The 26,480-nt window shown below is 36.3% G+C and overlaps 1 protein-coding gene across 2 annotated transcripts in view; it reads left to right on the top strand.

Moving 5' to 3' along the window:
* LOC131971589 (plexin-A1-like) overlaps window positions 1–19,561 on the top strand; it is a 409,823-nt gene extending 390,262 nt beyond the window's left edge. For both annotated transcript variants that reach the window (XM_059333098.1, XM_059333099.1), the window contains 5 exons: window positions 1,494–1,684; window positions 8,405–8,574; window positions 9,490–9,702; window positions 14,293–14,443; window positions 17,865–19,561. In XM_059333098.1, the coding sequence (XP_059189081.1) occupies window positions 1,494–1,684; window positions 8,405–8,574; window positions 9,490–9,702; window positions 14,293–14,443; window positions 17,865–17,960 (821 nt within the window). In that variant the 3' untranslated portion in view covers window positions 17,961–19,561. The remainder of the gene's footprint in view (window positions 1–1,493; window positions 1,685–8,404; window positions 8,575–9,489; window positions 9,703–14,292; window positions 14,444–17,864) is intronic.
* Window positions 19,562–26,480: the final 6,919 nt, after the last annotated feature.

Raw genomic sequence — 26,480 nt, 5'->3', positions numbered from 1 at the left:
GCCTGATTGAAAACTTTTTCTTTTTTTTTTAACTCTCTGGAGTTTTGGTCTATTTAGTCCATGTCGGACTCCTTTCATCCTGCCTGTATTCACCACTTTTGATAGATTTTTTATTCTGACTTACTGGATCAACATTTAGAACCAAAAAGAAACAAAGAAAAACCAACATAAATGTGATCTTGTGATTGTGTGTGATCCTGTCATCAACTCTGGTTTTTATTCTAGTGGGACTCTGTTTGATTTGGCTCTTGTGTGTTTAGTGGAACAATTGTGGTCATTTTGTGTTTATTTTTTAGTCATTTTGAGTCTTTGTAGGTCTTTTTACTTATTTTGTGTCTTTTGTTGTGACTTTTTTAGTAATTTTGTGTGTTTTTTTTAGTAATTTTGTGTCTTTTTTGGTCATTTTATGTGTCTTTTTAGTCATTTGTGTCTTTTTTACTGATTTTGTGGTTTTTGTTGTGTCTTTTTTAGTAATTTTGTGTCTTTTTTGGTCATTTTATGTGTCTTTTTAGTCATTTGTGTCTTTTTTACTGATTTTGTGGTTTTTGTTGTGTCTTTTTTAGTAATTTTGTGTCTTTTTTGGTCATTTTGTGTCTTTTTTTAGTTATTTTGTGTCTTTTTTTAGTCATTTGTGTCTTTTTGTGTGTCTTTTTACTTATTTTGTGTCTTTTGTTGTGACTTTTTTAGTTATTTTGTCTGTTTTTTTAGTAATTTTGTGTCTTTTTTTGGTCATTTTATGTGTATTTTTAGTCATTTGTGTCTTTTTTACTGATTTTGTGGTTTTTGTTGTGTCTTTTTTAGTAATTTTGTGTCTTTTTTTGGTCATTTTGTCTATTTTGTGTCTTTTTTGGTCAATTTGTGTCTTTTGTTGTCTTTTTTTAGTTGTTTTGTGTCTTTTTTTAGTCATTTGTGTCTTTTTGTGTGTCTTTTTACTTATTTTGTGTCTTTTGTTGTGACTTTTTTAGTTATTTTGTCTGTTTTTTTTAGTAATTTTGTGTCTTTTTTTGGTCATTTTATGTGTCTTTTTAGTCATTTGTGTCTTTTTTACTGATTTTGTGGTTTTTGTTGTGTCTTTTTTAGTAATTTTGTGTCTTTTTTTGGTCATTTTGTCTATTTTGTGTCTTTTTTGGTCATTTTGTGTCTTTTGTTGTCTTTTTTTTGCTATTTTGTGTCTTTTTTTGTCATTTTGTGTCTTTTTTTGGTAATTTTGAGACCAAGTCTCTTTCTTGTCTTGGTCTCTGTACTCTCTGGTCTCGATTGGTGCGGTCTTGACCACAACATTACAATACAACATTTATTTTGAATTGCATTGTGAAATATTTTTCTTTCAAACCTTTCCTGTTTTACTGCATAATAAATACACAAAACTAACCCCATTAAAATGTCTCTAATAAGGAAAATAAGCCTTTTTTTTGTTCACTGAATGAAAAGATTTCTAACAAAAGCTGACATAGTTCTTCCTAATAACTCTGTTTTTATGTTCCTGTCTGTAGAGAGCATGCTGAGGACGGCCAGCAGTCCAGACAGCCTCCGCTCCAGAACCCCCATGATCACCCCCGACCTGGAGAGTGGAACCAAACTGTGGCATCTGGTGAAGAACCACGACCACTCGGACCAGAGGGAGGGGGACCGGGGCAGCAAGATGGTCTCCGAGATCTACCTGACCAGGCTGCTGGCTACAAAGGTAGGTCTAATAGTAGTAATATACCAAGTAAAACTGGAGACAAGCTCACATAGATTTAGTATCAAATGATAGAACTGGATGGAACCCTCTTATATGGTAGATTTGACACCTTTGGTCACATTTGACACATTTAAAATTCTTTATTGAGCATGATAGCAAAATATTTAAAATCACATTTTATTTTTGACTAAAGAACAGAAAAAGACACTAAATGACCAAAAAAAGACACGAAATGACTAAAAAAAGACACGAAATGACTAAAAAGACACAAAATGACTAAAAAAAGACACAAAAAGACTAAAAAAAGATACAAAATGACTAAAAAAAGACACAAAATGACCAAGAAATACACAAAAAGACTAAAAAAAGACACAAAATGACCAAAAAAAGACACAAAAAGACTCAAAAAAGACACAAAAAGACTAAAAAAGATACAAAATGACTAAAAAAGGACACAAAATGACCAAGAAATACACAAAAAGACTAAAAAAAGACAAAATGACCAAAAAAAGACTAAAAAAAGACACAAAAAGACTAAAAAAATGACACAAAAAAACACAAAATGACACAAAAAATGACATAAAATACAAAAAACAACACATAATGACCAAAAACGACACAAAATGACCAAAAAAGACAAGTGGTGTATACTTTTATTCTTCATTGAGCATGATAGTGTTTTGAAAGTTAAAAAAAAAAAGTTAAAGATTCAAAATCACATTTTATGTTGGACTAAAGGACTAAAAAAACGACACAAAATGACCAGAAAAGACACAAAATAACTAAAAAAAGACAACAAAAGACACAAACTGAGAAGACAAAATGACCAAAAACTGCACACCAGTGTTTTAAAAGTTCTTTCTCTAACTGCACTTTGAACCTTTGGGGAACCGTAAAGCTCGGCACTGAAACTCAGACTAATGGAGTATTTTCAGCATCATCAGCTTTTTAAGGCAAAGGATCCAGCTCACCTGTTTAATGATGGAGGGAACTACCAGTACAGAGTCTGCAGGTCACTGTGGAGCTGTAAAATGTGTTAAATCACTCTGTCAACGTGTTCTTACATCAGGTAATATCAGCTAGATACATTCACATTTATTTATGTGACAGATGCTTTTGTCCCAAGAAAAATATCAAAAGTACAGTAGATCAAGTGGCACAACTTTCAGTTCCAAAAGCTGCAGGTGCAGTCAGTGACACACACGTTTATAGAAAATACAAGTTTTTTTTAGATAGAGAAAGATCTAGAGCAGGGGTCTAAAACTCTAATTACCTGGGGGCCGCTGGAGGCAGTGTCAAAATGACCAAAAAAGACACAAAATGACAGAAAAAACACCAAATTACTATTAAAAAAAGACACAAAATGACCAAAAATGATACAAAAGTGACCAAAAAAGACAAACGACTGAAAAAACACTAAATTACTGAAAAAAGACACAAAATTACCAAAAAAGATACAAAATAATTTTTAAAAAAGCAAAAAATTACTAAAAAAAAAGACACACAAAAAGACTTCTAAAAAAGACAAAATTATTATTTTTTTAAATTACCAAGGACACAAAATTACTAAACAAGACACAAAATTATTTTCAAAAAAGACACAAAATTATCAAAAAAGACACAAAAAATATTTTCAAAAAAGACAAAATTATTAAAATAGACACCATTATTAAAAAAAAGACAAAATTACCAAAAAAAGACACAAAATTACCATAAAAAGTAATTAAAGGGACCTTCCACACACAACACGGTAAAGCACCATTCATATAAAACTCACATTAAACTTTCATATCAAGGTGGGGGCCACAAAATATCGTCAGGAGGGCCACAATTGGCCCGCGGGCCGCCAGTTTGAGCCCCCTGGTCTATAAAGAGAGGAGAACAGAGAGAAACAGAACATGTTGAGTGAGTCGGTACTCTGTGAGAAGAACCCTCCAGTTGAGTCGGGTCTCTGGTCCCATCAGAAGGAAATGAGAGTTAATTAGCTCATGGTGGTGAAAGAGGAGGTTCAGGTCAGGAGGAGGGTCCCTGCTAGTGGACACTTGGTGGGAGAGTTTATAGAGACTTGAACTTAATGCAAGAACTAAGAGGACGCCACCAGAGGACTGGGGACTGAGTCATAGTCCTTAAAGTGGGCTGGTTTTCAGTCTGATCGAGGACTTTTTGCTGCAAGTCTTCCCCTCTGACTCCACTGTATTTCCTGTCTGTCTCTCTCATGAAGTAATACAAACAAAGTCAAAGTCAAAGTGAACTTTATTGTCACCCAAACAAAAAGTAAAACTGGAGACAAGCTCAAATATATTTGGTATAAAATGATAGAACTGGATGGAACCCTCTTATATGTTAGATTTGACACCTTTGGTCACATTTGACACACAAAATGGCCAAAAAATGACACAAAAAGACACAAAATGACCAAAAAAACACAGAAGAAGACACAAAATAACAAAAAAAACCACAGAAGACACAAAATGACAAAAAAAGACACAATATTACCAAAAAATTACACAATAAGACAAAAAATTACCAAAAAAAAGAAACAAAATGACCAAAAAAGACAAAAAATTACCTAAAAAAAGAAACAAAATGACCAAAAAAGACACAAAATGAATAAAAAAAAGACACAACATGACCAAAAAAGACACAAAATGACCAAAAAAGACACAAAATTACTAAAAAAACCCACAAAATGACCAAAAAAAGACACAAAATGACCAATAAATCCAACGCATGGATAAACAGATCCATAACAGTTCCCTCCCTCCATCTTGGACCTTTGCAGCATCCAGCCGTCTTTCCTTTTCTCTCTGTGTCTCTCAGTCCATTATCTCTTTTCCTAATTGTTGGAGGAGGAAAATATCTCAATGGGCAGCAGTTACAATCAAACCGACTTTTCAGTTTCCACTGTTAATAATAATAAACAGATGAATAAAAGTCAGATAGAGGAGGAGTCAGGAGGAAGGTGACCTGTTGAGGGACTGAAGGTTTGAACATGCATGATGGAAAACACAGAGAGGAGCTCATGTTGTCCTCGTCTCCTCATAGCTGTCTATGCACATCTCAGACTATGATCCACTACTGGGACAGAACTCAGTCCTGTTCCATCTGACTGGATACGATCCCCAAACGTTTCCACGGTGATAGATTCTGCCAGATGGAGAAGTGTGGGAAAACAAACGTGTTGTTAGGGAAATTCACTTAGCTCCATGTGATGTCATTATGTTGAAGCGTTGTGATTGGACGACGGGCTTCCTGTTTGTGATTGTGCAGAGTTATCACTGTGAGTCCCTCTGGAGCCATTCACACTACAAATATACACACTTATGGCCCAGTCAGGTGCTGAGGATACAAGTGGCTGCAAATGGTGCAAATATATTATCTCACACAACACTCAGACTGTTTATTTACCTTCTATGACTCAACTGTTACTATTCAGAAGTCAAATTTAGGAGTTTACTAAATATAATATGATATCATATGAAACTATAAGATCTAAGGAATCTAGAGGCCAAGCATTTTAGGAAACTATGTCAGGAAGTTGCTGAAAAAATACTGCAAACTTAGACTATTTTGGCGATTTTCAAAGTGGTCATGTGACCTCTGACATCATGCTATCTGAATGAAAACAGGCTCTCTGTGTTCCCACAAGTCTCCTCTTTATGCTGATAACATGCAGTTTAAGGCCAGTTTTTCTCATGTAGCACTAATTTGCCATTTCCTCCTACTGTATGTGAATATTTGTGCATCCTGAGGTCCCTAAACAGGCTGAATGACATAAACTGGGTCTCAGTGTAAAGCTGAGACTCTTGTGGATCCAGTGAGTCCAGTTCTCTTCATGTGGGATGATGTTAGTCATCAGTAGGAGCCAGTTGATAATTTTATGTCTTTCTTGATCGTTTTACGGCTGTTTTTGGTCATTTTGTGTGGGATTTTTCTAGTAATTTGGGGTTTTTGGGGGGGGATTTTGCGTTTATTTTGTCATCTAATGTTTTTTTTTATTTCCTTTTTCTGTCATTTTATGTCTCTTTGGTAATTGTACATCTCCTGTTGGTAATTTTGTCTCTTTTTTTGGAAATTTTATGATTTTTTTTGGTAGTTTTACATCTGTTTTTGTTAATGTTATGCCTTTTTTGGTCAATTTTGTGTCATTATATATCTTTTTTGGTAATTTTGTATTTCTTTTTGGTGCTCATTTTAGGTCTTTTTGCTTATTATGTGTGTGGGATGATGTTAGTCATCAGGAGGAGCCGGTTCATGGCAGTGAGGGCATTTATTGAGTCTCATGAAACTTTACAACCACAAACTAGAGACCTGAAGTATTCAGAGGATGAGCAGCTTTCCTCGATATTTTGACATTAAGAAGGTTTCTCAGCAGTTTGTAGAACAGAAGTGCTCGTCATCCAATCGCTGAAAATACAGAAATCTCCAAAATGATCAAAGTTTTTGAACCCAAATCTCAGCATGGATTCTTCTCTGTTGTTCCAAAGTCTTTAACTATTGATGTTATATTCTGGAGGTTATTTCTGACCATTTTTATCCATTCTCAATATGAACAAAATTGCATTATTGAGCACCAAATGTGTGTAACAAATGGTATCAACCCAAAAATGGCTGCAACAACTTGTGGGACCCAGTTGAACCTGGACTGGACTTTAGAAAGACACGATTTTGGCCGCCATGATTAAATTCACCTGATCGTCGGGGATATTTCCATTTTAAAATGCGGCTCTCCTGCATATCTGATGAAGCACTTTCTACACCCGTAGTCCTCCAACCACCAGGGGGCGACGCAGAGTTAAGGTTCCATGTAGCTGCCTAAATAAATAACCAGCGAGCGCTAAGCAGGATGCTTAATTTATTTTTTCTTGGCTGCCACAGGTATTAACTTAATACATTTGCCAGTTTTTAGAATTTAATTTCAATTTTTTTTTTTTCAGATTTCAGGAGAAGTCATTAAAATGTGTTTATTTAAGTATAAGAAACTTTGTGCATTCCTACTAAAAAACATTTAAAATCTTTCTCTAAAATATTCAAACAGATGGAAAACAGAAAACAGTTTTATATGAGGAGTGGGACCCAGTTGAACCTGGACTGGACTTTAGAAAGCGTCCACTAATGTTATGAGCCTTTATTCACCATAATAGGCTTCAATGAATACATAATTAATTCATTAAGTCATTTTTTAATTAGATGTTTTTGACCAGAACAACTTGAGACACAGTGTTGAGCTGCATCTCAAATTAATCTTCATGTTCTCAGATTTCAGATCATGCCAACCTCTTCTATGACATTTATTATTGACCTGCTATCTCCCCCTAAACATCCACTGCCAACAACCACCAAAAAGGTCTTGAACAATAACAGGTTAATGCTTCATGAGCTTCTGATTAACAGGTAGAATTTAAATGACAGTATGTGTGATTTTGTGAGGTTGGGGTGGTTTAATCATGAGAGCCAGCACAATAATGATGAACACATGAATGACCAGAATCAATAGAAGTAATAAAAGAAAACAATAAAGCCTCAAACAACAAAGGTCAAAGTGAGTTGCCATAATAAGGCAATATCAGCTGGATTAAAGTGTCAAAAGGAATCAGAGACAAACTAGCAGCTTGTCAGACACGAGATCCTATAACTCTATATTATATCTGATCTTATAACACTTCTAAAGAACAAGTTAAAACACCACTCAGCCTTTTTAACCCTCTGGACCCAACGACGGCTTTCACAGGCAGGTTTTCTTTTATAAGAATGCCCAAATTACACCAGTTAGCATTGCCAGAAACTGGGAAAAAAAGGAGAAATTTTCATCAGATTTTCACATTTCTAGTGGTCCTTGAACTAATCATGTGTGATGAATACTTGTCTCATCAACAAAATTGTAAAAAAATAATTACGGCTAGCCACACACCAAGGTTATAATAGTTTAGGATTTTTCATTAGTTTTAGTGCTATTTTCATTGTGAATTTTTGTTTTTAAATTCAGTTTTTATTGAGTTTGCTAGTTTTAGTTTAGTTTTTATTAGTTTTAGTTTTTTTGTAATGGGCTATGTGTTGGGTGTGAGATTCAAAGACGTCATAATAAATTTTGCCTTTATTTCCTTCTATTATTATTAACTCTTACAGTTCTGGGTGTTTTGTATTTTGGTCCAAGTGTAGACATCACAGTCTCAGTAAACATATTTACCATGTGTTGCATGTTCACTAACCAGCTGTTATTTAGTTGGAGCTAAATAAATACATTTCAAATCAACCAGAAAGGATTATGCTATGTTTCCCCTACATGTATTCTGCAGCGCAAAAAAAAAGTTATTAGTAATATGATGGTTGAATTAAAGACTTTCACTTGCACACAGTGAAAACACAACATCCAAAATTTACAGAGTTTTGCTCCGGTGACACTTTTACCATAATAACTAAACAGTTTGCGCTATTGTAAAAATGTTTTCTTTACAGCCAATATGGTGTCTTTATGGTAATTTCACTCACGCTTCTCCTGGAAGCCCACAAAGCAGAAATACACACACTCAGAAATAGAAACACTGGATTATGTATGAAAAAAGTTGACCTGTCCATGCAGCAAGATAATTTCCCTCAGATTTAGTGTTTTTATCTTGTTTTTAGACACACCTTTTTTTTGCAGTGTATGGTTAAGAGAACCAACTTTCTTCCTCCTTCCCATGTTCTTATGTTTTACCTCTTTTGTTCTCTTCCCTTCAGGGAACTCTCCAGAAGTTTGTGGACGACCTGTTTGAGACCATCTTCAGTACGGCCCACAGAGGCAGCGCTCTGCCGCTCGCCATCAAGTACATGTTCGACTTCCTGGACGAGCAGGCCGACAAACACTCCATCACAGACTACGACGTACGACACACCTGGAAGAGCAACTGGTAATTCATTCATTCATTAATTAACCACCGGGGAAGAACAGTGTTATGGGAACTGGATTCCAGGGCTGCACAATTAGTCGAATTTAAATTTTTTGTTGGCGATATTTCCATTTTAAAATGCGGCTAATCAAGCACTTTCTACAGCAGTAGTCCTCCAACCACCAGGGGGCGACGCAGAGTTAATGTGTCATGTAGCTGCCTGAATAAATAATCAGCGAGCGCTAAGCAGGATGCTTAATTTATTTTTTCTTGGCTGCCACAGGTATAAACTTAATACATTTGCCAGTTTTTAGAATTTAATTTCTATTTTTTTTTTTCAGATTTCAAGAGAAATAAATAAAATGTGTTTATTTAAGTATAAGAAAAACAATGTGACCTGCAATCAGAGCTGAAACTTTGTGCATTCGTACTAAAAAAACATTTCAAATCTCCAGTAAAATATTCAAACAGATGGAAAACAGAAGTAAGCTAAGTAGTTAGCTTAGCAAGCTACTTAGCTAAATACTTAGCCAAGAAGTTAACTAAGTAGTTAGCTTAGCAAGCTACTTAGCTAAATACTTAGCCAAGAAGTTAGCTTAGCAAGGTACTTAGCTAAATACTTAGCCAATAAGTTAGCTAAGTAGTTAGCTTAGCAAGCTACTTAGCTAAAAAAAAATGGATATGGGTCATTTTTGACCCATGTTGTGCATTAGAAGAGTAGTGACACAAAAAGGGATTTTATTAAAAATTGAATAAAAGAAAACATAAAATTAGGATGTATGATGATCAAAAACAAACTAATTGAGGAAAACCTGGAATACTGAATGATGAAAATAATTTATTGCAAAGATATAGAACATAAAAACTCAGTGGGGTCACTTTAGACCATGTTGTGCATCAAAGGGTTAATAAATGTCTCTTGTGTGTTCTCTCCAGTCTTCCTCTGCGGTTCTGGGTGAACGTCATCAAGAACCCTCAGTTTGTGTTTGACATCCATAAGAACAGCATCACAGACGCCTGTCTGTCTGTGGTGGCTCAGACCTTCATGGACTCCTGTTCTACGTCAGAACACAAACTAGGAAAAGACTCGCCTTCAAATAAACTCCTCTACGCTAAAGACATCCCCAACTACAAGAACTGGGTAGAGAGGTGAGTTATAGACACAAATAATTCATTTTATAGCAACTACAAGGAACTTTTAGCTGCTTATTTAACACTTTAATGCCTTTATGTGACCTACAGGTGCATCTGAATAAATTAGAATATCATAGAAAAGTTTATTTATGTCAGTAATTCAATTTAAAAAGGTGAATTAACACATTATATAGATTTTACACACAGAATGAAACATTTCATGTCTTCATTTATTTAATTTATTTTAATTATAATGATTATGGCTTACATTTAATGAAGACCTAAACTTCAGTATCTAAAAATATAAATATTATAAAAGACCAATTGTAATGCATGTCCATCTTATAATGACTTTATCTCAAAATTATGACTTTTTATGTAAAAATTATGACTTTTTTATCTCATAATTTCAACTTTTTATTTCATAATAAAGACTTTTTATCTTCTATCTTATATATATATCAGCTTAATTTGCTAAAAGTAAGAAAACAAAATATGCAATTGCTAATATTTAGTGTATTTCACTTATTTTGAGGCTGTAAAAGGTTGAATTTTTAAGTAATCTCATCTTAAAACCAGCATTTTATGCTTATTTTATGCTTATGTTTACACCATTTCACTTATTTGGGGCTGTAAAAAGTAACTTTTTAAGTAATCTGATCTTAAAAACGTATATATATATATATGTATATAAAAAAAGTATGTATGTATATATATATATATATATATATATATAGCTAAAAGTAAGAAATCAAAATATGTAATTGCTTATATTTAGTGTATTTCACAAATTTTGAAGCTGTAATAGGTTACATTTTTGATCTCTTGATCTCATCTTAAAACCAGCATTTTATGCTTATTTTATGCTTATGTTTAGTATATTTCACTTATTTTGGGGCTGTAAAAAGTAACTTTTTAACTAATCTGATCTTAAAACCAGCATTTTCTGCTTATTTTAAACCTTCTAAATGCATCTGTAGACATGCTAATTTCTAGATTTAATAATCTCAATTTAATAAATCTTGTCAAGGTAAATTATCTGTCCATGCAGCAAGATCATTTCCCTCAGATTTACTGTTTGATCTGGTTTTTAGACTAAACACCTTTTTGCAGTGTTGTGTTGTGAGATAAATGATACTTCTAAACTACGAAGCTAAAACAACTGTAAGATCACAATAACATAACAGGTTGAACTTTATCTGCTTCTAGCATTCTATTAATGCATGTTTTCCCCGACTCGGAGTCAAGTTCAATTAAATTAGCACAAAGAAACCATGTTGTGTAATTACAGCTTGAGCTCCAGGCCTATGGGATGAAATACAGAAACTATCTATAACACAGCACCACTTCTGTCTGGGGCATTTTTTAAACTTTGCAATGTGAATTCAGATACGAGACAAAAAAATCCCTTTGACTTTCAAATCCACTTCACCTGTAAAGGAGGAAGCTCTCCATGTAAAAACAACCTGAACAGGTGAGAGTTGGATGTGTTGGCTCCCTCTTCCTGCTGATGGAGGAAACATGTCCTCTGCTTCACCCTTCATCTTTTATTCAGCTGCACAATGTTTAACTAAACTCAAGATAACTTATGCACCACTGACGCTCCACACAGGCCTCGATTCTACTGTCAGAAGAGTCACATTGTTAATAAGTACACTGCAAAAAAAAAAGGTGTTTAGTCTAAAAACCAGATCAAACAGTAAATCTGAGGGAAATGATCTTGCTGCATGGACAGATAATTTACCTTGACAAGATTTCTTAAATTAAGATTATTAAATCTAGGAATAATTATCTCTACAGATGCATTTAGAAGGCTTAAAATAAGATGAAAATACTTGTTTTAGGATCAGCTTACTTAAGAAGTAACTTTTTACAGCCCCAAAATAAGTGAAATATACTAAACATAAGCATAAAATAAGCATAAAATGCTGGTTTTAAAATGAGATTACGTAAAAAATTTAACCTTTTACAGCCTCAAAATAAGTGAAATACACTAAATATAAACAATTACATATTTTGTTTTCTTACTTTTAGCAAATTAAGCTGAAGATTATGAAATATGTATATATATTTAGAGGAAAAATACTCATATTAGTGAAGAATGACTAAGCTAAAAAGGTGTTAAAAACCAGATAAAAACAGTAAATCTGAGGGAAATGATCTTGCTGCATGGACAGATAATTTACCTTGACAAGATTTATTAAATTAGAATTGTTAAATCTAGTAATAAGCATGTTGAACACTTAAAATAAGAAATTAACTCTGAACCCTTTGGAGTTTGGGGCTATTTTGTCGTTTTTTTTTAACGACTTTTTTACTGGATCAATTTTTTCAACACAATAAACACACAAAAAACAAACACACACAAAATGACAAAAACACACATAAAAAACAATTTTTTTGTACAAAAAACCCACATAAAACACAACAAAAACACATACTTTTTTTTTTTTTACAAAGACCACCCAAAAAATTACAAAAAACACACATAAAAAATTCACAAAAACACACAAAAATGTCAAAAACATACATTAAAAACACACATAAAACACAGATTAAAAAAACACACAAAATTACAAAAACACACATTTTTTACAAAAAACACCCACATTAAAAAACACTTAAAACCCATAAATACACACTGAAATCACTTTTTTTTGTTTTTTTTTAAAAACCACACAAAAAATACAAAAAACACACATAAAACTATGCAGTGTTTTTTGCAGTGTAGCTTTGGTAAAGCATATATTAATGTTGTAAGGCATGATGATAAAAGAAACTGGATTTCCTCATTGCCAAGAACAGAGAATACCAACTACTAATGATAAACATGGAATATAAACCAAAATAATTAGACACTAAAGTAAACTAGCTCCTTCCCTTCAGCTGCTGCAGGAGCTAAAGCAGCAGAGCAGACAATTATCACGCTGCAAAGTCCATTTCTTTATTCCAGGCAACATACTTCTATGTGTGTAGAGTCCCAAGGCTTGCAGGAGTATCTGAAGGCGCTCTGAGATAAGGATTTATAGGTGATGGTTAATTGGGTGCAGTTAAAGCATGTTTCTATTATGCCTCCTAACCCACTCTAAACCCCGCTGCAGTAAAACCTTGAGATAGTTGAGATATGGATTGTGCAAACAGGTCTGGGTACAGCTCAATATTGGGATAAATTCTTAATACACTGTATTGTTTTCTGCCCGGCTCACTTACAATAGACTTTCTGCTCCGAGTCGATTTTGTGAAGGTTGTTGTTGCTCTGACCGGATAAAGCTCAGAAAGAGCAAGTTAACACTGAGTCATAATGATAAGGGTCTTTGAAAATGATTTTGATAATGATCACTATGTGCTTTTAAAAAGAGTTGCAAAATAAACAGTAATTACACTGCAAAAAATGTGTGTCTAAAAAAACAGATAAAAACAGTACACATTTTATTAGCTTCACTTTTATCATGTATTACATTTACAACCACAAAGATCTTTGCAATTCCAGTGAGCCTTCATGCATGAGCACATTGCACCACAGACACTTTTAGTGCATGTTATACATTTTTCAGAATACATGCACTGTATATGACCTATTATAATAATCATCCAGTTATATTCTCAATAGCTTTAAAAACTGATTCTATGACCCAGAAAAGTTAGATTTTGACACCAAGATTGACCTTCTGAGTGGCTTGGAACATATATTGGTTCTCATAGACTTTATATGGGTGCCATCTCTGATCCACAATCTTGATGAAGTGGCTCCCATCAAAAAATGATTGAACATGTGGAAAAAATGTGGTGCTTTTGTCCAGCGTGTCCCCTTTATTTATCTAAGCCGCCTATAAGTTGTATTTTGGATGTGAAATAAATGGTGCAGTGGGACACATGCACCTTTGGTGCATGTTATCAATTTTTCAGAATACATGCACTGTATATGACCTATTAGAATAATCATCTTGTGATATTCTCAATAGCTTTAAATGATTCTATGACCCAGAAAATGTAGATTTTGACATGAAGATTGACCTTCTGAGTGGCTTGGAAGACATATTGGTTCTCATAGACTTTATATGGGTGCCATCTCCAATCCACAATCTTGATCAAGTGGCTCCCATCAAAAATTGATTGAACATGTGGAAAAAATGTGGTGCTTTTGTCTGGCGTGTCCCCTTTATTTATCTAAGCCGCCAGACTATAAGTTGTGTTTTGGATGAGAAATAAATGGTGCAGTGGGACACAGACACCTTTAGTGCATATTATCAATTTTTAAGAATACATGCACTGTATAGGACCTATTATAATAACCATCTAGTGATATTCTCAATAGCTTTAAAAACTGATTCTATGACCCACAAAATGTAGATTTTGACACCAAGATTGACCTTCTGAGTGGCTTGGAAGACATATTGGTTCTCATAGACTTTATATGGGTGCCATCTCCGATCCACAACCTTGATGAAATGGCTCCCATCAAAAATTGATTGAACATGTGTAAAAAATGTGGTGCTTTTGTCCAGTGTGTCCCCTTTATTTATCTAAGCTGCCTGACTATAAGTTGTGCTTTGGATGTGAAATAAATGGTGCAGTGGGTAAAACCCTGTCTGAACTCTCCTCCAGGTATTACTCCGATATCTCCCGTATGCCAGCCATCAGTGACCAGGACATGAGTGCCTACCTAGCAGAGCAGTCCCGCCTGCACCTCAGCCAGTTCAACAGTATGTCTGCACTGCACGAGATCTACTCCTACATCATCAAATACAAAGACGAGGTGAGCTCCCGCCGGATAAAAACAGAATCAATAGAATGGGAAAAGAGTGTTGGAATGACTCGGTGTGGTGTGTCATTCCCTCTTTACTTGTTTTGACTAATACCAAGAGGTCATTTTAATTCAATTACCCTGATAACCAGTCCACATTGGTACAGGCTGGAAGGTATTATCACCATTAGGATACACATTAAGTCAGAGCTTATTAACCCATTATGGAGCTAATGGAGCTTCATTAGAAGAGACCTGCCTGGACACTATCCTACAGCTGCTGCCGCTTGATTAAAACTCCATATTTTTCTACAAACCAGGCGTGTGTGTGCATGTTTCATCTGTTAAAGAACTAGTTCTAAGTTTTGAGAATTACACTTTTTTTGCTCTCTTGCTGAGAGTTGGAAGAAAAATACCACTCACCTTTCCACGCCCATGAGGTTGCCGGGCAACAGCAGAGACTCCAGGAAGTAAATAGAAAGAGACAAGAGAAGTTTCATACTAAAATGCTATTTAGTATTTTAAAACAGTACGTGAGTTTTTTTAGTTTGTCCGAAACGGACAAAAATCTGAAATCGAATGTAGTATGTAAATTGTAGACTACACCAGCATAATTACCCCACAATACAATGCGGTATAAATGATAATGTTCATAACTACGGTGGCACAAGCAAACTGAGAAAACATCTTCATCAATCTGACAAAACAAGAGCAGCATTTAGAAAACGCTGCAAAGACCACAACACAACAGAAGTGTTTCCAGAGGACACTTAAAAGTGATGCACACGTCTGGACACGCTTGATATTATCATGTTATTTCAAGATAATAATATTTTCATGTTATTACATGATATATAGCGTTAGCCCGCTAGCCCATATCAATCACATTGCAGTTAAACAAATCATAATAATAATAATAAATGAATGATACACGTTTTAGTTGGTCTCCCTTAACGGCAACGAGTTGGATTGGTCTTGCTAGCCCGCTAATGCTAGCACGCTATGATCACCGGCTAACGTTAGCACGATAACAAAGAAGAAACAATGGACACGGATAAATTAAATCATCTTGTTGACCGAAATCAGCTTCTCTTTTCTGTAGAATATTTGTTTGTCATGTCACTGAACAGAAATTATTATATTATAATATTATTATATAACATTGTTTTTGGAATAGCTTTAATATAATTTTTACTTTACTGGTTTCACGATAACTTTAGCGCGCTAGCGATCGCCGGCTAACTTTAGCATGCTATGATCAGCCGCTAACGTTAGCACGATATGATCGTTATAACGTGAAATTGTAATTATCTTGAAATAACGTGATAATATCAAGCATGTCCAGACGTGTGCATCACTTTTAAGTGTCCTCTGGAAACACTTCTGTTGTGTTGTGGTCTTTCCAGCGTTTTCTAAATGCTGCGCTTGTGTTGTCAAATGAAGATGTTTTCTTAATTTGCTTGTGTTTTGTATATTTGCATGTGTTTTCTACAGTACGTTATTCTACTTCATACTGCACATTCCTTTTTATTAAACAATTTTAAATCACTGTTCATATTTGGATCATATCCGCTCCTCTTCCTCCGGTTCCTCATAGAACACCATACATCCTGTTGACGTCTTCTTCCCCCAACAACTTTATTTTGCTTTTATGAAGTGAAAACGAAGGCGCCTCAGCCTCTCCCCTCCTTCCCTCCCTCCCTCGCTCCCTTCCTTCCTCCTGCCCGTCCCTCCATAGCAACAGTATTACTGTAGTTATGCTGGCTGGTTGCAGCTGGCTCCATTCAAACCAACTGCTCCCCTTCATTAAAGCCTATTATCCAGATGTAGGCAGCTGCACGGTCCCCATCGCCTTTAACACATGCCCTGACCTTACACACACACAAACACACACACACAAACACACACATCAGGCAGAATGATGCACTACAAACACAAATGCACACATAAATACAGTATTTTTCACACACTGTACCAGCTCCTCCCTCTCATGTTCATGTCACACTTAATAAGACACCAACACACAGACTCCCAGTGGCCATTAGCACGCCATTACAGACAGCACGCTTGGCCTCACCACTGCCCTGCCAACCCTGTCCATGTTAGCACCAGTTTGAAATGTAATCACTAACAGGAAAACTGGAATTAGCATCAGAAACGCTTGCTGGAGCTCGTGAATCTGAGCACATTTTGGATTAAAAGGAGTAAAAGGAAGCAGCCAGTGTGCTTTGCTCCATGCTATAGGGCTGAAATAAGCTATTAAGGTCAGGGCTCGTTAGTAATGGTTGCTAAGCATTTTGTGAAATTGGCAACCAATTCTTGGCCTTTCCAGAGACTTTTTTTTTATCATATAGCCAGCAAACAACAAATATGTTTTTAATATTTGATGCATTAGTGATATTTAAGTATTGCTGTTACAGTCAAAGCTGTGTTTACCAAGGTTATAATAGTTTTGGATTTTTCATTAGTTCTAGTTTTAATTTTGTTGTGATTTTTTGTTTTTCATTAGTTTTAATGAGTTTTTAGAGTGAGTTTGCCAGTTTTAATTTAATTTAAAATTTTTGGAAAATGCTCAGTTTTAGTTTAGTTTGTATTAGTTTTAGTGTTAGTTGTAGTTGTTTTGTAATGGGGTATTTGTTGGGTACCAGATTCAATAAGGTCACAATAAATGTTTCCTTTATTTCCTTTGTCTGATCCATCTCAGCCCCAATAAGTTTATTAAGTCATAAAACCAGATAGATGAAATAGATTTCATATCAACCAAAAAGGTTTATGTATGAAAAAAGTTGACAAAGATGAAAACGAAGGACATTTTCACTATAATTTTAGTAAGTTTCAGTTAGTTATAATTTTTTTTAAAACTTGTTTTTATTTTTATTTCACTTCACGAAAATGTTTTTTCAATTCTAGTTTTCGTTATTTCGTTAGTTTTCGCTAACTATTATAACGTTGCTTTGAGTGTAAATTAAACACACCATATGGCGTTATGGTAAGAAAGTGTTAGACCCGCCTTCAAAATAAAAGCAAACACGTGTAGCTTTCAAAATAAGGGCACATGGATGTGTTAGCAGAATCCACCACAGAATTTACAAGAAGACTGTCAAAATATGACGCCTTAAATAAAACATAGAAGAACCCTTATTCTCCTTTACAATAATTCTCAAAAATATGCAATGATTAAGATGGAATAGTGGCATTAGAATGTGTGAGAGGAACCAAATTTAGGCTTTCAAGGCAAAAATGTTCTGGGGCATACTCCCCCGGACCCCCAGATTTATTTATTTATTTAAGTTGCTGTTGCACTACTGTTTTGTAGACTGTTTTTTCAATTCTAGTTTTCATTACTTCGTTAGTTTTCGTTAACTATAATAACCTTGTTGTTGAGGTGTGATGATATTGCGTAACCTCCCTCTATATATTTGTGTCCTGTCAGATCCTGTCGGCGCTACAGAAGGACGAGCAGTCGCGCAGACAGCGGCTACGCGGCAAACTGGAGCAGGTCATCGACACCATGGCGCTGGCCAGCTGAGGACCGGCCCGCCAAACGCCTCGGCTGGGGGCCAACTGGCCCAACCAACACGCCTTCCCTTTGTCACAACTTTTTTGACATTTTTGACCCTCGACGTTTGAAGTCTGTCGTCATCAAACCTTCACAAACAGCAACGAAACAGCAGCGGAAAAAAAAAAAGACTGCGAGGTCCCGCAGCAGCAGCAGCAGCACACTGGAGAGACAGTTAGGATCTACGGCCCCGCCAGCTGGGTTGGCTTTTCTTTTATTTCTTCTCTCTTTTTCTCTCTCTGAGCCAACAACCCAGCTCCTATCAACCAAATCAAGCGACATGGACCTCGAGCTCAGGAGAGCGTTTATTCTCATCAAGGCCCTCATCAAGTCTGGGGGAGCAGCAGTTGGGTACTTTGGCCACAATCAGGACCGGTTCATGCACACTGGTGACAAAAACTCTTCTAGCTGGAGCTGAAATGCTACAGGACAGCTAATAGCTTTTCCATAGCCGAGGCTTCACTTTTCAGACTGGGAGCCAATAAGAATCCAGGATATATTGTTGCGATACTTGATCCCTGTAAGGATTTTCTCTTTTCTGTTGCCATCCCTCCACAGGGAGGTCAGAGGTCAGGGACGGCTGACAGCAGAGCAGCTTGTTGCTCAAAGACACTACAGCATGGTGGTTGCTTGGCAACACATAGGCTGCTGCAACTGCAGGGCAACCAGGAGGAAGGACTTTGCAGGGAAACTCTTCCTCCACTACTAACTCCATCAACAACAACAACAAAACTCCACATTTTCAGTTGGTTGGGCGGCATAACTCAATATATCATAACAATGGTTAGTTTTTTTGATAAAAGCACCAAATTTGGCAGATGTGTTGATAATTATATTGGGAACCAAACTGGATATTGGGCCGTCACAAATTCACACCCTGGTTGCCGTGGCAGCCATTTTTAAAAATGGTAACCAACAGTTGGTTAAACTTTCCTTTCCCATTGGGCACAGATGCAATAATGGACATAATCTAGATCAGGGATGGGCAACTGGAGGCCCGGGGCCCGCATAAAGCCCACACCCTCACTTGAAGTGGCCCTCAGTACAACTACATGCATTTGTGCACAAAAGTGCAGTGTAAAAATGCACAAAATTACTTCTTGCAATTAATGTTGGTCTGCTGTTCTTGCACTGAAAACAAAATAAATCACAGTAAGTGGTTATTTTTAATTTGCTTCAAACCTTTTGCATTCCTATTTATACTGTTATTCATGCATTTGAGCATGAAATATGTTAAGTTACTGCACTGTAAACATATTTAAAACTGCAGTTTCATCATATCTGGTTAAGTGCATGGTCCTATATGTGGCCCTGTGGTAGTGACGATGGAAAATTGTGGCCCCCTGCAGCATCCCTGATCTAGATCCTAGAACCCTGAGAGCCAAATCAAAGTCAAGAAAATGAAGCCCCCCCGCACAGGAATGTCATACAGACATGACATTTTGTACGTACGTCTATCATGGGAAGACGCTCCGAAATGTAACAAGAACCCATACCCTAAAACGTACAGGAAGTCAGCCATTTTGAATAGAAAAAAAGGCATTTCCTGCTGTTTTTGCCAATTTCCATGACGCATTTAACAAACTCATCCTTTTTATTGTTTTACATTGTCATAAACTATATTTTCACTTGATCTTTTATGTTATTAATATATGTGGTGTTGTAAACATGTGAACAGCAGCTTGGAGGCCCAGGTTCTATCTACTTGTAACAGAAGGCCGCCATTTTCCAAAATGGCCGCCATGGTCATCAGATTGTGAATATGCGATGGCCCAATATCCAGCCTTTTTCTACATATATTAAGCTACATATGTACCAAATTTGGTGCTTTTATCACAAAATGAACAACAGGTTATTATCTCTGCCGCCTCGCTACGTTTCATAACTCTGCATTTGATTTGTTTTTATTGCATTTTGGGTTCTCCGTCCCTCTCCAGCTGCCTACTCTCCCCAGTGCTGTGCCACTTGTGTTACTGCTGAATTTGCACAACAAAGCTAAATCAAAAGAGAGAAGAGGATATATGAATAAATATATATATATAGATATATAAATACAAACCTTTTGTTTTTAAAACAAATGAAAAGCTGACAAAAAAAAATGTTTTTCCATTTTAATGTACAAAAGATAAGTTTGAGAAAAAGGATTTGATATTTCCGAGATGAAAAACTTACGAAAACACGAGGAAAAAGTCGTCCTGTGCCATGTTTTACTTTGAATGTTGTTTAGTGCAAAGAGACTTCTTTCTTTTCGTTATAGATGAAATGTGCTATGATGAAAATGTTGTCATGCTTAGTGACTGAAAGTGAGAGTTTAAAAATAGGTAAATGGCAAAAATATATATATATTACAGACAGTTTCTATACTTCATGAGGTCTCGGGACCGTTGTGTGCTACATCTTTGGCTCTAAAAGTAGGAAAACGATGATTGAAGCTCTTGAGCCAAGCGACCTACAGTGCTTTTGTGTTTGTTTTTTAGAGAAACCAAATCCATGGAGCGTGCTCAGCTGGTTTAGATGACACTAGAGTCATTCCTGTGGAAGCCATTTCATTTGAACAGTTGAACCCTCGGCACATTGTGCTCTACAACTTCTTAAAATCTTGTTTTCTCGACTTTCTCCTCTTGTCTGAAAAAAAAAAAAAATCTGAAGTGTGCCCTCCAAAATGAAGGCCAGTTTTGGTGTGAAGAAGAAGGTGAAACAGTATTTGTCCAATCTTGGCTTGTTTTCTAGTCTGCAGTAACGACAGTAAAAAGCTAAAAAGGTCCTACTTTTGAAAATGTGAATGTGGTTTATGAAAAGATAATGAAATGTAGCTTGATTTATGTAAGTGTTTTTGTACCAGTTGAAGGCCTTTTTCTCTTCTCTTCGCTTTTTTTGGTTTTGTGGTTTTATAGGGGTAAAAAAAAAGGAAAAAGAGTTTAATGTTTTCTTTCCAGTTACATGCTGCTCCACATTAACTTGCAGTGCTTCAACAAACATTCAGAAACAAGACATTCCTTCCTCCTCTGAGCATAAGAATCATACAGGACTAATAGACGAATAATAGGCTAAAATATACAGAAAAAGATTGAAAGATGTTTTAAAAAAACAGGGTAATATAAACTGTGTGTTGTCATCCATCCTATAAGAGCTTCTTATAAAATGTAGACCAGAGAAACCAACAACCAGACCACATGGACGAGGTCAAGACTTCTCTTCTTATCCGTGTTTGTTTGGTTTTAGGGCTGCAAAATGATTTCGATTATTTAAACGATTAATCGATTAGTTGTTTGGTCAATAAAAAGTTGAAAAATACCAATCGGTGTTTCCCAAAAACACAAGATGACGTCGTCAAATCTCTTGTTTTGTCCACAAACCAAAGAGATATTCAGTTTATTGTCATAAAGGAACAAATAAAAACCAGAAATATTCACATTGAAGAAGCTGAAATCAGAGAATTTGGACTTATTGTCTTTAAAAAAAACAACTCCAACCAATTATTCGATCATCAAAATAGTTGGCGATTCATTGAATAATCGATTGTTGTTCCATTAATCGGATAATTGTTGCAGCTCTATTTGGTTTTCAAGCAAATAGGAAGGTTTAATTTTGAAAAAAAATGGGTCAAAATGCATCAAAAGCACCTTTTAGAAGAATGTGACTTCTCTTTCTTCCCCACAGTGCTTCCCTCTGATTTCCCCCCAACTACAGAGTCCAAAAGCCTTTAATCAGAGTTTTCTGTTTCAGTCCAGCTCAGATAGTTCACAGTGATTGCAGATGCATTGGGAAGTTTGCAGGCCAGGGCTATTCTGATAGGCCTGTATAAGGTTTCTTTGAACATTTAAAGTTACTAGAACCAGGGGCCGGATTCATAAAGTATTCTTAAGATAAAAATGCTTCTTAAGTGCCACTTTTTTTCATAATTTTGCTCTTAAGACAAAATTTTAAGAAGAATTGGTATTCATGAAGAAATTCTTATGTTTTTCTTGAGTTTTTTTTCTTAACTTTCTTCAGACTCAGCAGTCTGAAAACAGCTACAGTGAAAAGGAAAGTCTTGATATGGTTTTACTTGAACAAATTTGTATGACATTAATTTGATTTCTTTAATATTTAGTTTAGACAATGTGTTAAAAATGAAGTCGGTCAGAGTAGTTTTTTGTGAATGTATCACATAAAGCTTATTCTTGCAGTATAATGTAAATGTGACACTATTCCTAGTTACACTACAATGTTCTCTTAGTAAATCACAGAGGCAGCTGCTGTATTTGATACAACTTAATTAATGATCCAGGGATCTTAAGTTAAAAATCTAAGAACTTCCTAAGACGAGAAAACAAAGACAAACGACAATTCTTAAGAAATTGGTGGAATGTATTTAACAACATTCTAACGAACACATTTTTATTTTTTATTTAAGAATTTTCTTAAGTTTTATCTCAAGAACACTTTTGTGAATCCGGCCCCTGGGCTGCAGTACTCGAGTCTGGTTGCTAGACTTTTTTTTTTTTTAAAAGTCTTGTGCTTCTCTTGGTCTCTTGCCTTGTTGGACTCGATATTTTCTGGTTTCGGGCTTTTGTATTAGTTTTAAGTAGAACTCAATTTCTTCTGGGATTGTTCTTCATTGTGACTCAACTGGACCAGGTCTTGAACTCAGAGTTCGGTTCACCAAGACCCCCATACTAAGACAGTTGGAGCTCCAGTTTGAAAAGACCTAAAACCTGAAAGATGCCAGATATTTTAAAACCTCAGTCTTTGTGACTGCAGGGAGCACTACTCTTCAGTACAATCCACTGGGTCAAAGAAAAACTCCCTGAATTTGTTCAAGCATGTGAAGAATCCATCTGCAAGAAAAAAAAATCCTATTTTGTCATTATTCGGGCCCTCTGATTGCCCATACTGGAGGAGATTCTAGCTCACACACAGAGATTTTGCGTCCATTTTTATATATCGAACGATAAAATCGTTATAGTAATTATTGTGACAGGCCTAGTTCATATGAACACAGTAAATAAACCTGTTAAAAAATGTTTGAAAAAAAAAAAGAAACGGTACCGGTTAATAAGCTAGCTAATGTTAGCTTAAAGTTGTTACAGATATAAAACAAGTTAATGTTAGCCACTTACATGACATGTTGATGTGATAAACCCACTGTTTTAACTACAGCAGCTGATGGAAATATAGTAATCTGTGTGGAATTTAGCAAAATAAAGCGTGAGTACACATGAGAAAATATATTAGAGGCACGTTAGAGTGGTGAACATCCTTTCACTCTTTGAGGACTTTTAGCAGTCATCACTCTTACCTTCACACAGATCTGGCCTCCAGTTTACTCTATCAGAGCTAACTGTGAAACCACAGTGTTAATGTGTTAGTACAGCAACAGATGGACTACTCACCGACATATGCCAGGTGATAACTGTCACAGCTGTTGGAAATTTGAAAGTTTCAGTCACTGAGATATGTGGTGATTTCAGGCCTTCGGCCCTTTGGATTGTGTCTTTGAGCAGCGTTCCCTCCAATCACAAGCTTTAAAAAAGAAAAGGTAACTAATGATAAGAATGAGATTAAATCATCAGATTTGCAACTATGAGGCACCGTTAGCTAGTTTACCAGCTACATGTTAGCCAGCTGGGGGCCATCCCTATGTTCCCCTGGACCTATGTCCCCGGGACCTATGTCCCCAGGTCCTATGTTCCCCGGGACCTATCTTCCCTGAGTCCTATGTTCCCTGGTCCTATGTTCCCCCGGACCTATGTTCCCTGGACCTATGTTCCCCGGACCTATGTTCCCCGGGTCCTATGTTCCCCGGGTCCTATGTTCCCCGGGACCTATGTTTCCTGAGTCCTATGTTCCCTGGTCCTATGTTCCCCCGGACCTATGTTCCCCGGGTCCTATGTTCCCGGGTCCTATGTTCCCCGGGACCTATGTTCCCCGGTTCCTATGTTCCCCGGCACCTATGTTCCCCGGGTCCTATGTTCCCGGGTCCTATGTTCCCCGGACCTATGTTCCCCGGACCTATGTTCCCTGGGACCTATGTTCCCCGGACCTATGTTCCCTGGGACCTATGTTCCCCGGGTCCTATGTTCCCTGCTCGGGGAAAAGGTAGAAAAAAATGTCCTATGTTCCCTGTTTTTCCCAAAAAGGGTCCTATGTTCCCCGCTAGTGGAAAAGGTAGAAAAAAAGGTCCTATTTTCCCTGTTTTTCCCAAAAAGGGTCCTATGTTCCCCAGGTCCTATTTTCCCAGGGTCCTATGTTCCCCAGGTCCTATTTTCCCAGGGTCCTATGTTCCCCGGGTCCTATATTCCCCGGGACCTATGTTCCCCGCTTGGGGAAAAGGTAGAAAAATGGTCCTTTGTTCCCTGTTTTTCCCAAAAGGGTCCTATGTTCCCCGGGACCTATGTTCCCCCATGGAATTTGGCAGTTATGGAGGAAAAAGTAACAGACCGGGGAACATAGACACGCTCCCCTTACCAGCAACATGCTAGCTGTTAGCTTCTGTTAGCTACGGCAGAGGTTATTCCCTCACTAACATACGTCCAATAACAAATAAAAGAGATTAATTAATTTACAAAATATCGTCCTAGAAGTGAACAATATGTTTCCTGTCATCTCTTAGTTTTTGCTAACGAGTTGAAGACTTCCAACATGGCCGCCATTGGGCAAGTCAATGGTGAAAACTCACAAAGGCTACAACAACAAATCTTAAGCAGCTTTTACAGCCATCTCCTTTTTTTTTTCTCCGATTTCCAAGTATACTTACCAGACCAGCACCCAAATCAAACACATATTTCTGCTGTCAAGTGAAAACTCTTGAGTTTAAAAGATTCCCCTTGATGGATTCAGGATGATCATTAAAACCCTTTAAAAAATCCTGATCTTTAGTTGTAGTTGTCATTATTATTATTAAGATGTTGTGTTTTTATCTGACAGCAAATATGCGTCTGGACAGAATAAAACGTACTGTATGTGCTTCGATACTTGAACCACAGATCTACACAGGGTAAAACAACATACAGGGCGGCTGACCAAAGCTTTATTCAAACAACTCCTTGACGAGATTATCTCGGATCTATCCGCTTTTCAGTTCTTCCATAAAAAACGATTTTAGCACTCAGTTAAAGCCATTTAAATACCCACTCATTGAAGGTATTTGGTGTTTGTTTTTAAGCTTGAATGGTGGAATTGGGGTGGTGTTACTTCCATGTACAGGCCCTCATTTATTATTAACAGGTTGGATTTGAATGAATGGGAATATGAACCAATGTATTGATGTTCATCTGCAATTCAATTGTTCTTCTTCTGATGGAGACTTGTGAAAATGATTTTAGTGATGTGGAAATAGTAATATGAGGCTTAGTTGAGTAAAAAAAAAAAGAAAAAAGACAAAAAAAAGTTGAGGAAGATGGCGGGAGAAGGCCGTACTTGGTCTCTGGTGCTTTTGTTTCTTGGTTTGGCTTCTTGTTTTTCTGCTTCACCACTTGTTGGGGTAAAAGATGAAAAGACTCGGCAAAGGCAGAGGAAGTGCTTTGAAGGGGGCCATGCTACGGCTTCATTCTCCATTCTGTTGCATCTGTGGCGTTCAACTTCCACATAGAAAAAGACAGTGATGAAGAAGGGAGGAGGAGGAGAAGGAGGAGGAGGAGGGAGTGAGTGAAAGAAAGAAAGAGGCGGAGGGAGAGATTCTCTGGAGGATTGACCAACGCAGAACTCTTCACTGTGCCTTGTCAGCCTCTTCCCGTACTGAAAATCATGTATTTTTCCAAAATACTTAAAAGGTTTGGTTTAAGGTACATACCAAACCAAAGGACAAAGATGTATATAGCTATTAAAATATACATACATGCATTTGGAACTAATGCGAATAGAAGGCTATTTTCTTTTGGTAAAAACTTTAATTTGCTTTCTTACTGAGAATGCGATGAGAAGTTTGATATAAATCAAATGTCAGGACATCTATAGCCTAGCTTAGCATGAAAAAGGAAATAGTGGGAGCTTGTCTATGTTTCCCTCTTTGTATGAGACTGGGGAACATAGGACCCTTTTTCCCCGCTTTTCCCAAAAAGGGTCCTAATTATGACAAAAAAGACACAAAATTATGACAAAAAAGACTCAAATTTTGACAAAAAGACACAAATTATGACAAAAAAGACACAAAATTATGACAAAAAAAGACAAAATTATGACAAAAAAGACACAAAATAGACACAAATTTTGACAAAAAAGACACAAATTTTGACAAAAAAGACACATTGTGACAAAAAAGACACAAATTGTGACAAAAAAGACACGAATTGTGACAAAAAAAGACACAAAATTATGACAAAAAAAGACACAAATTATGACAAAAATACTCATATTTTAACGAAAAAGATGCAAAATTATGACACAAAAGACTCAAATTATGAGGTAAACACATATGTGACGTGAGCAGATCAGAGCAGAGTTTTGCTCAGAATTCTGTGTTTTTTTGTGTTTTTAAGCCCCAAAAACTCCGTCACCGTTTAAACAAAA

The sequence above is a fragment of the Centropristis striata genome, chromosome 5 (genome assembly GCF_030273125.1).
Source record: "Centropristis striata isolate RG_2023a ecotype Rhode Island chromosome 5, C.striata_1.0, whole genome shotgun sequence".
NCBI classification, from domain to species: Eukaryota; Metazoa; Chordata; class Actinopteri; order Perciformes; family Serranidae; genus Centropristis; species Centropristis striata.
The sequence above is the reverse complement of the archived record's forward strand: the minus strand, read 5'-3'. Positions and strand labels throughout refer to the sequence as shown.